The sequence below is a fragment of the Corvus hawaiiensis genome, chromosome 1 (assembly GCF_020740725.1).
Source record: "Corvus hawaiiensis isolate bCorHaw1 chromosome 1, bCorHaw1.pri.cur, whole genome shotgun sequence".
NCBI lineage: Eukaryota > Metazoa > Chordata > Aves > Passeriformes > Corvidae > Corvus > Corvus hawaiiensis.
The window spans coordinates 30,601,190-30,616,888 of record NC_063213.1 but is presented as its reverse complement, the minus strand read 5'-3'; the positions used below and the strand labels follow the sequence as shown (position 1 = coordinate 30,616,888).

Genomic DNA, 15,699 nt, shown 5'->3' with positions numbered 1-15,699 from the left:
TTACTCTAGGATAAAGGCTACTTCAGGTTACAGGAGAGGTTACTCTAGGTGAACGGACACTTGAGGTCAAATCTGGTTTGGTGTAAATCTCACCAGTGCCAACAATGACACCACAGCCAGGTCTCCAGCATGTTTTTGTCACCTGCATGCTGTCAGCTGATGCATGGATGTGTCCCACAAGGAGGGTGTGAGACCAGTTGGGTTGCCAGGCCCACAGCCATGTACCTTCTCACCACCTCAGCCTCCAAGGAAGGGGATTGCAGGCAAGCTGCCCACTGGGAACGGCCCTTCCACTGCCCTGCCTTCCCAACAACCCACCGCACCTGGCTGGAAAAAGCACTGTTGGGAACGGGCTACCTTGACACCAGCAAACACTCCAGCAACTAACCAGCACCAAGAACAGCACTCCAGCATCCAGGAGTGCTTTAACTTGGAAGTACAAATGCAGGCCGGCGTTGCCATGCAGAACTGCTGAACGGATGAAAGGTGAAAGGACTGAAGGGAGTGACAGGAGCAATTTATGGTGAAGCCTCAGTGCTGATTTTGCAATGGCGGTTGCCTGTTTCTTTTCATGCTTGATAATAAGCAGTTTTTCTTTACAACCTGGTTAATAAAATTGGTGGCCAGCTTCTGACATGGATTTAGAAACATTAAAACAAAACAGGGGAAAAAAAAAGTACAATGTAACAACTGAGATACAGTTGTTGGCATATATAGGGACTATAATACTCAATTAGGGAAATTAGATGCAAAATTAAAGTCATAATTTGAGATTAACAGTAACTCTATGTTTGCCAGTACATTACTAGAGTTCCAAATTTGAGTCCAAATCAGAAAAATCTCAACTTGTGTATAAAGTTTTTGACTGTCAGAACACAAAAGCATAAGGGAAAGTACTTAGAACAGGGCAGTTAAAAAAAAAAAACACCTAGTAATTTTTTTTTTAAATCTAGCAGTACTTAGCTATCATGATAAACACAAAGCCACTTTTCTTTAAAAAAGAAACAGACCATTTCAAATATACCTTTCAAAAGTCACAGTAAGCCTAAAACGTTATTACATTGAGTAATGTTAGTCAAATGCAACAAGAACCCCTAAACCTTTCCCATAAACAATATAAAAAAGCAGTTTTGAATGTTGCTCTGCTGTAATAGCTCATCTTTTCAAGCACTGAAACTTTCCAAATAGTTTATTTTAAACTATACATAGTGAACTCTTGAAAATTCAGGCAGCTTCACTCAATAGTATACAACCAAAACTCAAACCCATAATTACTCAGCTTAGTCTATTTTAATGTTCTGCCAGGATAAATACATGCCAGAAAACAGCTTCTGAGATGTAAGTCATTTCAGAACAGAACATGTTTTAGTAACAAGAAAGCACATCTCTTAGTTAATGCAGAGGGGAAAAAAAATGTTTTCCAAAGGATTTTCTTGGGATTTTCAGCTACCTGACAAGGGGTGAGGTTGTTTCAGTATGTCAAGGTTCAAATATTGCCTCAAGGTAATTTGAAATAGCAAAGGACTCCTTTCAGTCTAATTCAAATTAATCTCACCTATCAGCCTGAGAAACACTCCAAACAATGGGACGATAGCAAAAGAATCACCATTAACTGGCAGTGTCACATTAGTGGTGAGGAAAGAAGACACTTTTTCCTCATGGGCTGAAACCAAGCTAAAAAAGAAAAAAAAAAAAAAAAGAGGAAAGACCTACTAGCCCTGGAAGAGTTTGGTATTTCACTGATGATCTGCAATTAGCTTGCTTCCTAAGACTTGCTCTTCTCACTAATTGCACTGAAAGCTTTTATGCAAGATGAAATAAATGCTTGACTTCAAAGTCTCTGAAAGGACATGATTGTAAACTTTTCCCTTCACACAGCAATTGAAACAAGCATGGTATTATATGGCCTTTCTCTAAAAAAAAAAAAAAAAATATATATATACATATATATATATATATATATATATAATTAGTTCTTGAGTGCCCATGGAGACTGTTTATCTGCTGTTACTAGGTGCCCCTACAACCCCTTTTCTTGCTACCCATGCTTGAATATCCACACTGCTGGGAGTCTTCACAAAAACAAACATAGAATCCAAGATTCTGAAGGCACAACCTTCATCATTTCCTCCTCATATAAACAGAGGGAAATACACTCAAACAGCTTTGGAAATAAACACTACCAGGATCTGGATGAGGCGGTTATTACAGAGCAGCTGCAGCTGATACACCTTCACCACAGCACAAACATTCTTGGGGGCCCATAACTTGTTTCCATCCTTTCCAAAATAACATTTGTCTGAACCCAAAGGACTCGAGAGAAACACCATGAAATCAGGTTTTCTAACTGATTTTTTTAATAAACTATAGAAGAACAAGGTAACATTTCAACCAAAGTCATGACAACTGCATGCTTAAAAGCAAATACATAACATATCTCTGGATTTTTCTGTTCTCTTTAGGAAAAAAAAGGAGAAAAACTGAACATAATGCATAGATTTCTACACATATTCAAATAATAGACTAAAGCAAGCAAAAACACAACTGGAAAAAATGTTTTGACAGCAATTCCAGATCTATGAAATTTAGAAAGGAAGTTTCAGTTATAAGAATCTTTATGCTGAACCAGATGACTTTTTTTATACAGCATGAAAATAAGTTTTATCAATTGAGGCACTAGGAACAAACTTACACAACAGCTCAAATGCATCTAATGTGTGAACTGAAAAACCTACAGCCCATGGCATAATAAAAATTTAGAATTTAAAAGGTTGCATTAGACTTGCACTTGCTCACATTGACACAGTGAAATTAGTGGAAAACGACTGTTTTTCCAGTTAGAATAAAATCAGGTTCTGATTGCTGTTTCCAAACAGTTATCTTCCTAGCTTTTTCTCATTGTCCTCGCTCACCTCATGTATTCTCGTCAGGGGAAAAAAAAAAATGGAGAAGTTCTTATGCCACCCCATTCAGCAATGTTTATTAAGAAATGCAAAGCACCTGTCTTTGTGCAGCAGTTTCATCTATAGTGCTGTATTCCCTTACTCCATTGTGTTCCCCACATCACTGAGCTTCTACAGATTAATAAATTTGTTTAGAATTAGGTACTCAATAAGTTCTATAAGAGATGCTTATTTCTACCTTTTGATCCACATTTTCTGCAGGGGTTAGCGAGTACTAAAGACAAGGAGTCTTCACACAGTAATAGGAATGATCACACAGCAAGAGGAACTTGAGACAGAAAGAAAGGAGCTCATATGAATATGAATGCTGCTTTCTTTATGAGGAAGAGTATTCATGATCCAGTGAGGTTTCCACCCAGATGCTACAATAACTGGCACCTCTAAACACCTACACTAAAATATACCTCGATATCTTAATCAGGCACTTTAATAGAAAAACAAAGGAGCAACTTTTAATAACACAGGTACTGTGATAGTTATTCTGTAAGGCCAGAACATCTTGTATGAAGCATTCAGAAAATTAATTGTCCCACAGAACCAAGTAATTCTTATCAAGGGCTAAATGAAAGAAGAGTCCCTCATAAGACAAGCCTGTTAGGGAAAAAAAAAGGCTGAAAAATGGTTAGCAAATATTTGGTAGAAGCCATTAACCCCAAACTTAGATTCTTCACTACCTTATGTAAAATGCAGTGCAAGGTTATTTATCCCTTGAGATGATGGATCCAAAAGTAAACATTCAATGTGCTTTAATTTACAAGATTTTCTCCTCCCCCCCCCCCCCAAAAAGTTTTTCCACTGATAACAAGCTCCCTGAGGGAATAAATACATCAGTTTTTTCAAGGGAAAAAAAGCAATCATTTAAAAAACATAAACTGCAAAGCTCCAGCAATCAATAGTTGCCCTATTTTGAGCCATAACACATTTCCCATCAACATTTCTTTGGAAAACACAAGTTAGAACAACTATTCACTGGTCCTGTAAGAGGACCCTGACCTCCCTTCTTTCACACAGTATCCCGCAGGTGACAGTAACCATTCTTTAAAAATGTAATAAATGTATTTCAGTCCAATACACTTCAAAGTCATAGGAAAACTCTACCTGTAAGATTTCATCTACCAACACTTAAATGGTTAAATATAGATTCTGTCACAAAAATACAGAATCAAGGAAAAGAGGTGGAAATTCACTTGTAAGGCTAAACTCTTGAGAACTTCTTCGTATTATGAAAGTCAAGGAACAAATGAAGCAATCTACAGACACAGAAAACACATTTTTATGGTAATGAGAATGCCAAGTGTTTAAACCATTCTTAAGTAATTTATTTCTTTTTACTGATGATTTACAAGGCCTTGATTATTAGACAAAATAGCATATTTTAACTAAACTAAAAAAAATACAAACCAATGGAGTGTAGAAGAAAATGCTATATGGTTCTGTAGAATGTATCACACCCAGTGCACACACTGCTTTGTTTTTCTCATCTGAACCTATTTGTTACTTACAGGATTTTTGCAAACAAATATTTTGGTCTAACCAAAATGTAGTGTACAGCTTCAGACCACTGAATTAGGCTCGAATTCTGGTATTAGTCTATGGTCTAAACCAGAGCGGTAGATCTTGCAAAGAGTTTAGTGTAATAAAAACTGATCTAGACATTTTGGAGCAGTTAACAAGGGACAGGAGTTATAGCTGCATACAGTTCAGTATGGTACACTAACCGAAGCTAGAAGTTTTAGTACACTTATTGCCAATTTCTCCCAAATTTTAACAAGCAGAGCTTCTTTGCAGAGACATTATTGCTGATGGTAATAAGGCTGTTGAGGAAAAGGGTATCCAGGTTGTTGAGGTGGCGGATATGGTGGTTGTCCAGGATTTTGATACACAGGTGAGGGTGCATATGGCAGATTATACTGACCATACATGTATGGATTATAGCCCATTGGCATTGGCATCTGGCAATACCTGTGGGGGGGCGGAAAAAAAGCATAACTGAGTTGAAAAACACAGATGATGTTAATTTGCAAAAACAACTCATTAATAAATACAAAAAGACATGCAATCTCCACAAATGCTTTCCTTCCATTTTGCTTTGAGTGCAGCAGGAAGTGTGGTTACTTTCAAGGAGCAGATATGAAAACTATTACAATGTGTGGAACAGAAATGCAGACAGAAGGTGGACTAAAGGCAACTTGCTGGAACTAGAACTGATCTAAATTGATTCTCAAACATTTAATAACATTGTGCATATTTCAATATTTGCTGACAAAGGAGAGCACAGCTGCCTTCAATTCCTTGTGATAACACCAGGAAGACAGAAAAAAGCATCAGAAGAAAGCACACTACTCAACTGGAATTTTCTCTGTATTTTTCATCATCTTAGTATCGTGCTAAAGGTTTGAAAAACGAGATATGCCAACACTTTTGAGATAAACACCACCAAATGATTATGCAAGTGTTGGCAATAATCAACAAACCATAGTTAAGGAAATGCAGTCCTATTTTCCTTCTCCTTTAAAGGAGATAAACTAAACACCTAAAATGAACCTTCCCACAAAAGGTACAAGCAAATGATTCCTACAAGAGTTACATGACTAAAACTAACAAAAAACCAAAAAAACCCAAACCAAACAAAAAAAACCCCAACAAACCAAAAAACTAACAAACAAAAAAATCCCTTGCCTCAAACAGTAAACACATCTTCAACTGTAACAATAACTAATGTTAAAACATCACACACAAAAAAAAGTGCTTTTAAGCAACAGGATAACAAAAATCTGCTTAAGTGCTCCCATAACTTACCCTGGGTAAGGGGGATAAGTGGGGTAAGGTGGTCCCTGTGCCTGCGAAGGTGCAGTGCCTGCTGCAGGTGCACTGGCTCCTGGAGTAGGAGCTGGAGCAGCAGCAGGTGCTGCAGCTGTTCCAGAGGGTGCTAATGCAGAAGAGGAACTGCTTGCTGCAGAAATCACTGGGGGTGGTGGCCGTGCTGGTGGCTGTGGTTTAGTCCCCTAACAAGAGAAAGTGAATTTAGCTGGAGCTTCTTTATGGAAGTCTTGGAATCAAAAGCTGTGGTTATATGATTAACAGATTTTTATTTTCATTTTAACCAGACATTCTATATTTAGTCTATACAGATGATGCAAAGCATCTAGAAGGCAGTAAACTTTTAATTTCAAGTCTATAAATCATGAACATGAATAGTAAATAACATACCTCTCTGCAAAGCCTTAAGATTTTGCCCTCTATTTCACTTCAATGCATTTCCAACTACACCAGCATATTAAGGAGTGATATACACAAATTACAGATCAGCTTAGAGTTCTCAAGTATGGACTCGGTATTTTCAACCCACTAATTCTGTAGCATGTATTTACCACCATGGTTCTTGGGGCTGGAGTGGGAGTCGGAGATGCCGCTGGCTTACTTCCTGCTGCTGGAGTGGTCTGATATGTAGGCAGTGGAATGGAGGGAGCACTGGGCTCCCTAGCAATGCTTTGCTGCAAATCCCTATTGAAAACAAAAAAGCAAACATGCAGCTTAGTTTAAGAATTGTTTGTTACATACTGCAGCAAGCTAAGCCAAAAAGATGCAACAGAGGAAGTCTAATATTTAAAGCATGATCACTGAGATAGCTCAAACTTAATTTGGAGCTCAAATCACTTCCACAGAAACCATTCCCATGCCAACTCACTGATTAACTGTTACATTTATTTTCTAATAATGTCTTTATGTTCTAACTCAGTACTGGGTATAGATCACAACAGTAGCCAAAACAGCAAAAGAGCAGAGCAAGACTCAGCAGAATGTTCTATCAACACTAACCCTACAGCCTTAACACTGAACATTAACATAGTAGAGATGTGAGATATTCAGACCTCTGCCTTGGTTAGGCAGCCTAGCAGCTCCCAAATTGAATGAATACAGGAAGCCAAATAAAGGCAGAAGGGGTTGTAACTCAGAATTTGTTTACAAGCACAATGGCCAAATGAAAAAGAACAACTCTACAAAGGATCAAGTTAGGAGAGGTAAAAATTGAGGGCGGAGCATCCCAGTTGCAACATGGCAAGTATACAGAACAACTGCAGTTTCATTAACCAAAATTTCAGTAACAACTAGTCCTTTTAAAAGGCTCTGTGTTTTGCTAAAGAACAGAGATTAAAAGGCAAACCATTTCAATTATGCTTTCCTCTTAAGAGCCTAAAAACCACACTGGAAACATACTATACTAGGTCTGATCTCATGTGGGGGACAATGACAACATCAAACACTCTTCCTCATATGAAGTTTGGACAAAATCTGCTTCTCTCTCCAGCATTGTAAGTAACCCACATATCTAAGCAATGATAAAGTATGAGACTAGAGCAGCCTACAGAGCAGAAACAGAATACTGATACTTTTCCCCCATCACACTGAACACATGGAAGACAATCATATGATGAAGCATTCATCTAATTTCTCAAACTAAGTTGACAGCAGGAGCAGGGTGCAGAAATTAGAAGTTCCTCAAAAGAAAGAATAAAATAAAATAACTAACAAATGCATGCCAAAAAGAACAGAGAGTGAAATCATAACATGAAACAGATTTGTGCTGAACTGCACATAGGAACAGTAGAGCAGACTTCAAAGTAGATTTTTCCACTTATTTCTCCTATTACTTTCCTAGGGGAGAGGAGAGTAGGACTAGGATTAAAGCAAAGAGGTGATAGGCTTAGCACACCTATTCTTCTTTTCTCATTTTATCAAGTACCATAATAAACATGTCTCCAAAGACAAATTTCTGGTAAATACTTTAACGTTTCTGCAATGCTTAAACAAAACATTGAAATCTTACTTGAGCAGTTCATCTCTTTCAGTCTTGCGAGCAAAGACAATGTCACTGCACTTGTTCTGGAATTTCAGCAGGAGTTCTGTCAGCTCATTGTAAAACTAGTAAAGAAAAATAAAAACAGAATATGCTCAGTCAATACTTTCAGACTCCATGCTAGCATACTTCTTACATATTGATCCAGTTATAGGCGTATTATTACACTGCCCAGAACCTGCCATTCCAATAAAGTTTGCTAATACATTCTACTATGCTTTTCAAAACCAAAATTAGTCAGCTGTTTTTGCCCATCCCTGTAATAGCATAGACTTTTATGGGGGTTTGTGTGTGTAAATATAAAAATAGTTTAGGATAACTAAAAAAATGTATTAAAACCAGAGCAAAACTAGATCACTGCTGGAGATGAACTATTTATTTTTTAAAGCATGATTGTTTATTCTTATTTTAATTTTATTGCTCTCAGTTCCACACATTCCATTTGTACAGCTATCTCAGAGGTTGGGTTTTTTCCCTCTAATGAGCTATCAATAAACCAGCAAAAAATATTTCATACAGAAGCTGCAATTCACCTTCCAGAAGCCCAGATCAAAAAAAGCAACCTAAATACAGCTCTCCTTATTTCTCATGTATGCAGTAACAACATTTAAAACACCAATTTTATAAGGTGATTAAATACCACGGGAGAACAGATGAAAGAATTTCTCAGATAAAATGACTCATCTGGGTGCCTCAGCATCATTTACTCAGCTGTAATTAACAACTTATCCTGTTGCTCAGAAAAGCTTACATTTCAGACAGGAACAAAGAAGCATTTCACAGCTCTTGAAACAATCAAAATTCAAGCAACTTGCTGTCCTCGCTTCCGTAGTAAAATCTTCAAAAATGCACCTGTCAGCTACCATGTCTGCAAAGTTTATTATGATTTTTGATTCACATCTCATTGTATAAATAAAAAAAGTCCTTTCAATCCCTTAAACATTACCATACCTTTGTGCCTTCTTTTAAATTGGCTACAAGTTCCACAAAGTTGTCATTTGCTACAGCTAAGTTCTTCAAGACTTCTTCTCTTAAATTAGATTCGTTGTTTGATTGTTTCATCTTTGAAAAATCCTGATGTGCATTCTTAAAAGAAGAGAACAAATGAACAGTGCAAATAATGCAAGCTAGCTCCATGTAAGATTCTGTACGTTTCGTTTCCTTTTTCCTCTTATTCACTGCTTCTGTTTTTCCCAATACCTGCTTTTCCTCATCTCCCATCCACACTGGACTTTCATACTTGCTATCTGCCAAGTGCAGTGACCATTATAATGTATATTTCAGAACTGTACATATGTTAACTCACTGGCAGTAGGTATCACCAGTTAATTACCTGTTCTGTGGTGGGCTGCCTTTTAATAATTCTCAAGCTCATCCTGCAGACTGTCTTTCCAAGGCTATACTAATTAGGCTCTCTCCTGTACTAACTTCCATTGATATTCATAAAATCTTACTGAAAGTCAGTATTTTTGAGAAGCATTACTTCAAATTTGGTTGACATTGGCAAGCTATTAAAAGGACAAGGAAGAGGAAAACTTACAGAAGGATCACTTATTTATTTACATGTCATTTCTTTCAGGAAAATAAAAAAGCAAACTTAAAAAGACTGTTTCAACTGCCAGAAGCCAACAAACTTGAACTCCAGGACATTCAAACATTAAAGCAATAACCATCAAGATTTTTTAACTATCTTGTGCTGAAAAAATATCCTAATATAAAATCCTTGCTAAACATGGTGTATATGGTCATTTAAGAAATTTTTTTTTCCCTACTGGAAAAAGTCTCCACCATTACTCAAGCTGCTATTGTCTTTTCTCCAAGCACTAAGACTTCCTCTTCTGTCAGATGTTTCAGGTACCTGCCTCTGACAAATTAAGACTGAATTTATAAATAAAGTTTGGGAAATTCTATTAAGATTTACTTCAATGAGCTTTGCACATGCTGGAAGCCAAGCACATTGTAAAGAGCAATTAGGAATAAACCAAGCTGTACTTCAGAGACCCAAAATGTCTTCTAGTAGACAGTAAGGGCAGGTCTCCTGCCATCCCAAAAAGAATTAAAATGGAATGAGGGGAAAAAAACAAAACAAACCCAAAACCTTCTTAACACACCACTTAAGCTTCTTTCAAGGACAAAACCATCTGCAGAATTGTGCCAAGAAAAGGTCCAAGAGAAAGTACACTGGAGCTGTGGGAGAATCTGCTAAACATTCACATTTCTTTCCAGTGAACACAAAGACATCTCTGTATTTTTCAGTGATCAAGGAATAAAGGAATATCAACTGACATATGACAGAATAACAAGCAAAATAGACTAGAAAGCAAAGTGAGACTTCTAAAGCACTATAGAGGTGGAAGTATCATTCCTCTCAGTTTAAGAGAAAGGAAAACATGCAAAGTGTTGTACCTGAATGTTTTTGAGAAGTTCTTCCTGCTTTTTTAGGGACTCCTGCACTTTCTGTGTGTAACTTCCATAAATTCTGTCCAACTCAGTCACAGAGATAGCCTCCTCATTTATAGCACCATCCTGTGCAAGTGCAGTCAGGAATTTGCTTGTCATGTCAAAATTTACAGATTTCAGGTCACTTTCCAGTTGTTCTCTCTCCTTCTTAACTTCATCCAGATTGGCCAGCAAAGTTCTTAAGACATTAACAACCTAGGCAACATAAATGTCCTAAGTCAGCAGGTTTAGAGGAACTATTAGGAAAGTATAATTTATTAATAACTTGTTTCCATCTTGCACTCCTCACTGATGCTGACATTTCTGTATGAGTGAGAAACCTGGACAAAATCTGACCAAAGAAAGATCTTCAAGCATTTCTCAATCTATATTATATTCTACAGGTTTGCTTTTGCTAATAAGACTGAATTACTGCAAAATGTTTGGGTTTTTTTAAGCTGATCAGATACCTTCCAATAGGATATTCTAAAATGGCAGCAAAAACCACTGACTTCAAATAATTTCTATGAGAAAAATAATAGTATTTCTGTAGATGAGCCATTAACTTCTTGGAAAGCAAATTGGTGTAATTGCCTAATACTTTAAAATACTGAGCCACATCTTATTTTGTCCCAAGAACCCACTCACTTCCCTAAATAATAAAAATATTCAAAGATTGCTCCTTTTATAATAGTCAGTCTTGCTGTCCATGGTGATTGACTTTGTTCACATTAAATGTAACAAACTATACTCAAAAAGATTTTAAACATAAAGGCAACTTCTTTCCAAATGCTACTTACATCTTGTATGAATTGGGACAGAAACACCAGCAGCTAAGGATCAGCTTCCACACCAATTCACATAAGTTTACTTTGTTAGACAACTAGCACTTCTAGTCAAAATAGAGACAGATTTCACTGCTTTACCTCACTTCCCTGTAATGTTTTTGCTGGGTTGGCAGAAGGAATGGCTGCGTTGAGCTCTGCCTCTGGCTTACACAGAAGTGCAATCGTATCCCGGTGAGTCTGATAGCGCTCTTTCACCTGCCCATCTGCTTGCATAGCTTTATTCAAAATATTATGGTAATTGGCTCCCTCTGGGGGCAGGAGGAAAAAAAGGGAGTTTATATAATTTCAAAGCTTGTTTCATCCAAGTCTTCCACCTGAGCTGTTTTTGTGCATTTCAGCAAGTCATCATACATTTTTATGAGCCTGCACAATACATAAGACTTTTATATAAAACTTAAACTTCTACGTTATGTTTAAAATAGTGCATAAACTAGGCTCCTATATTAATTCTGCAGTGAAGCATACAAAGGCATATGAATGAACACTGGTTTGAGCTACTCTGCAGATTTAAACCTCTGTAACTCTGCAAGACTGAGTCAGTGGTTATCGGTCCCTTGTTAGTTCCAAAAAACAACACATTTTATGCACACAGAAAACATGCTATAGTGCTGGTCTTAAGTAGTTTGACTAACTGCTGGGGGAAAAAATAAACAAACCACCAAATTAAAGAGAAAACACATTGATGGTAAAAAAAAAAAAAAGATGTCAACAAAGAAAAATACACTGAAGTATTTAAGAGGCAACTGCAATCAGATCCTTAGGAGGGTAGCCATTTTTCACTCCATTTGCTTTCTGAAACTTTAGCATTCACGTACACACCAAGGGTGCAAAAGCAGCAGCAAATTCCCTGCTGTCACATCCTCTCAGCTTCAAATAACAGTGCAGACTACAACCAGGATATTTTGGCATAACCTCCCTCAAACTGAATTTGTGTATTTATAGATAATATCAGAGCACTGAAAACTACTTTAATTTACACTATGGACACCTTTAGAACCCAAAGCATGAAACATGGACTTTACCTGCCCTCAAAGGCTTATAGAGTTCATTGGATGGTGTTCTCTGCCAGCGTTCCTTGAATTTTGTTCGCAGGTCATTGTCTGTAGTTTCTTCTTCATCTAATAATCTCAGAGACTGCAGGAGTAAAATGTTACATGCATTATAAGCTGTTTTAAACATAAAGTAGCTTCAAAATAGGCAGTTGGTGTAGAAAACAGAAACTGCCTATACATCCTTTATAAATTTAATTTGACAAATAAAAAGCAGGCATGAAATGGACAAATCACCCAAATTTCTTTAGAATGTTTTCCCAATGCTTCCCCCTCTCCACCAACAATTTTAAAAAAGAAAATATTTGTAAGGAAACATCCACATGTGACAGCACAGTTTTTGTATGGGCTGAACACTTTAATAGCGTATTTTGAAAGTGCTATTAAAGTTACAAGCATGTGAATAATTGTGCATTTTTTCTATTGCCATTTAAAGCGAAGCATCCAGTGGAGATTTTTTAAAGACTGTTTTAGTATAGTGGGTTTTGGGCTTACTTCATCTAAAATTTCTTTGTTCCTTTGCAGCAGTTCAGGCAGATCTTTAATCAGCTGATCAATAGTCTGAATTCCCCCCTGTTCAATCACAGACTTAGACTTGTTCAAAATAGACTGAGGAACAGTATCCCCAGATACATCTTCGATAGCAGCAGGAAGGTTGAGGGAAGCCAACACACTGAAAAAGTCAACGTGTTAAATAAACAACTTTTTTCCTGAAAATAACACTTCTATCCAAACAAACAATCACACAGTCAATTAAAATGGAAATGGTGTGCAATGTACGCCTGAACTGAAATTTCAAACTGAAAACACTAAATATATTCCTGGCGTACACCTCACTAACAATGTATTTCAAAGCTCCTAAAAAGCTAAAGAAATCCTAGTCTTTTAGCACTTACAAAACATGGCAAACATTTTAGGTAGTGACTGGTAGACAGGAGAAACAACTGCCTTAAGTTACATTGTTATCTCTCAGATTGGTATAATTTTTTTATAGTTAGTTATTTCAAACAACAATTTATTTTTTTTAAATGACCATTGGAATACGAAAATCCTTGTAGATTAATGGTGCTGGAACCTTTTCTGAGCAAGTGTTGGACTCCTAAAAAATGAGTAAAGATGAAGTAAAAATAAATACTACTTGTTCTTAATAAGCTTTCATTTTTAACACCTACAGAAAAGTAGTTCTAAATCTCCCTGTTATGGTTTCAGTTTGCCAGCCTACCATACAGTAATGAAAAAACACTGCTATAATCTGGATATCTGCAGGCTGCAAGGCACCCAGGGCTTACGGGCTGTGCACATCTTGAGAAACTTAACAAGAAGCCATATTTACCCATTTGCCAGATTTGTGGCTTCTCTCATCTGGGCTATTGACCTGTTTACCAGATCTGCCTTCCTCTGGTTATAAACGCTCACAGATTGCTGCACTTGCAATGGAACCATCTTCTCAAACAGGTCTGCAATTAAAGTAGTATAAATTACACAAGTTGCACTATGAAAGTAAAAGCACACAAACATCTTCACAGCTTTTTTATACAGGTTGTACTACAGAGACTGACCTAAACAGTTTAAGTGACTGTCCTCCTCAAGATGTCTTAAAAACAAAAATCTATTTTTAAAGGCCTTTAGATTTCAGTTTTTATGGCTGAAATTGAGTTAGAAATAATTTAAAAGACAATATATTTAAACCAATTGTAGGGTTAAAAATCAGATTTGCCTTAAGGCTTCATTCCTAATTTTGTTTCTTTAAAGGAAAAATATGAGAAAGGTAAGAGAATAATTTTTTCACAACTCATCTGTACAGCCAACAAAGTAAAATTTTTCAACTTTATGGGAGACCAGCAACTAGGTTAGTCCATATTGTATAACTTGGTACTGTCCCCTACAGAACTGTTCCTTCTGAAATTAAAAAGATTCGTTTAATATAGAAAATACAATTACTGAGAAAATCTTAAATCTTTAAGAGAATTGTACATTTCAGGCAAGAATTTTCAACCTGTGCTTTATTACACTTATCATCAAGAACAACAACAAGAAACTGGAGAAGAAAAACAGCAGTTTCAAAAACACTGCTATACACGCAATACAATGGAAAAAGTAAATGTTTATTTTTGCATGGTACAAATGAACCTTGTCAGCCATGTGTTTCACAAGATAACAATTGCCCTGTGCACTCCACACGCTTCGCTTACCAGTGAATTTCTGACTGAGTGGAACAACAACAGGAGTAGACTTCACAAGACTGGCTTTTCCAATGGCCTCCAAATCTTTCAGGTCAGGAACCCGGTCATGGTAAATGAAGTCATTGTCTTTTTTGGCAGCTGCAAGTGCACGGTTGATTTTGTCAACCAGATCTTTAACATTTATATATTCATCATAGCGAGATGCCACCGTTTTGACCAAATCTGCTGCATGCTAAAAAAATTTAAAATACAGTTAAAATAATAACTTTTCTTTCTCCCTTTCATATATTCTGAAGAAAACAGATGAGCATACAAAAAGAAGTTTCAAGCTTCATCCTGCACAAAGTCGATAAATGCATAATGGTAACTTTCAAGATGTCAACACGATCATCTTATAGTCTGTCAACTTTCCTGCATATCAATAGATACAGAGTGTACATGGATCTTCACAATCAGTTGAAGCAGCATTTCACATATCTCTTTTCCAAAAGATATGGGGACTTGAAGGAAGTAGTTCATTTTAGCCTTTTTTGTTCTCTGCTGTACTTAAAACATGAGATGACACTATTCATTACAACATCTGTATCTGAGTCCCTCTAGAAACCAGATATAGGAGGGAAAAAACTATAAAGACTAAAAGAGAAATGTGTGCACAATTTTTAAAAATTACTCAGATTTAAAGCAGGATATCAGCAAAAGAACTAGGTATAGATCAGGTCAAATTTTAATGTTTGGGGGATTTTTAACAACATCATGTAGGAAAATTTAGTAACAAATCTGTCATATTAGCTGTACTGAGATATGAAGCCTATGCAAACATAAACACAGATTTAACATATCAAGCACTATCAAATTGCCCAAAAATCACTAAAATATATCTTTATAAAAGTTACAGAGGTACCTTTCATCTTTCCAGCTGATAATTTGATTCATGTGATAAACACGCTCAGCATTTTCCGAATACATTTCATTCTTAGTTATTTGGATTTCAGAACTCCAACCCAGCTTTTCAGGATTAAGAGTTTTTCCACATTTTTCAGAGAAGAAAGTTACTCACCTGTAACCTCCCAATTTCTTCACCAAATTTCTTCTGTTGTTTTGCCAGGATAGATTGATGGTATTCTGCATTGGCCTGCATAATGCAGTGCTTTGCTGCCAGAACAGGAAACACCTCCTGGAAATAAAAATACTGACCAGGGGAAAGTCCAACCACATTAACCACCACAGACAACATGGGATGCAGGAAGAAAAAGGAAGAAGAAAAGGAAATTAGAATCACCCAATTAATAGTTTAGATAGGTTAAAACATTAGAGGTAAACGTCAGAGACCATGTGGCTTTGCATGGATTGAATCTTATT

General features: G+C 36.6%; 1 protein-coding gene across 2 annotated transcripts in view; it reads right to left on the bottom strand.

The window, feature by feature from the left end:
- Window positions 1-2,334: 2,334 nt before the first annotated feature.
- LOC125323442 (programmed cell death 6 interacting protein) overlaps window positions 2,335-15,699 on the bottom strand; it is a 30,469-nt gene continuing 17,104 nt past the window's right edge. Inside the window, exons 7-18 of one of the 2 annotated variants that reach the window (XM_048298400.1) lie at window positions 15,398-15,529; window positions 14,350-14,572; window positions 13,491-13,614; window positions 12,653-12,830; window positions 12,131-12,242; window positions 11,187-11,356; window positions 10,228-10,476; window positions 8,773-8,907; window positions 7,792-7,886; window positions 6,335-6,467; window positions 5,763-5,968; window positions 2,335-4,925 (exon numbers count right to left, since the gene is read on the bottom strand). In XM_048298400.1, coding sequence (XP_048154357.1) covers window positions 4,757-4,925; window positions 5,763-5,968; window positions 6,335-6,467; window positions 7,792-7,886; window positions 8,773-8,907; window positions 10,228-10,476; window positions 11,187-11,356; window positions 12,131-12,242; window positions 12,653-12,830; window positions 13,491-13,614; window positions 14,350-14,572; window positions 15,398-15,529 — 1,926 coding nt within the window. In that variant the 3' untranslated portion in view covers window positions 2,335-4,756. The remainder of the gene's footprint in view (window positions 4,926-5,762; window positions 5,969-6,334; window positions 6,468-7,791; window positions 7,887-8,772; window positions 8,908-10,227; window positions 10,477-11,186; window positions 11,357-12,130; window positions 12,243-12,652; window positions 12,831-13,490; window positions 13,615-14,349; window positions 14,573-15,397; window positions 15,530-15,699) is intronic. The other variant, XM_048298409.1, reaches the window with a different exon arrangement.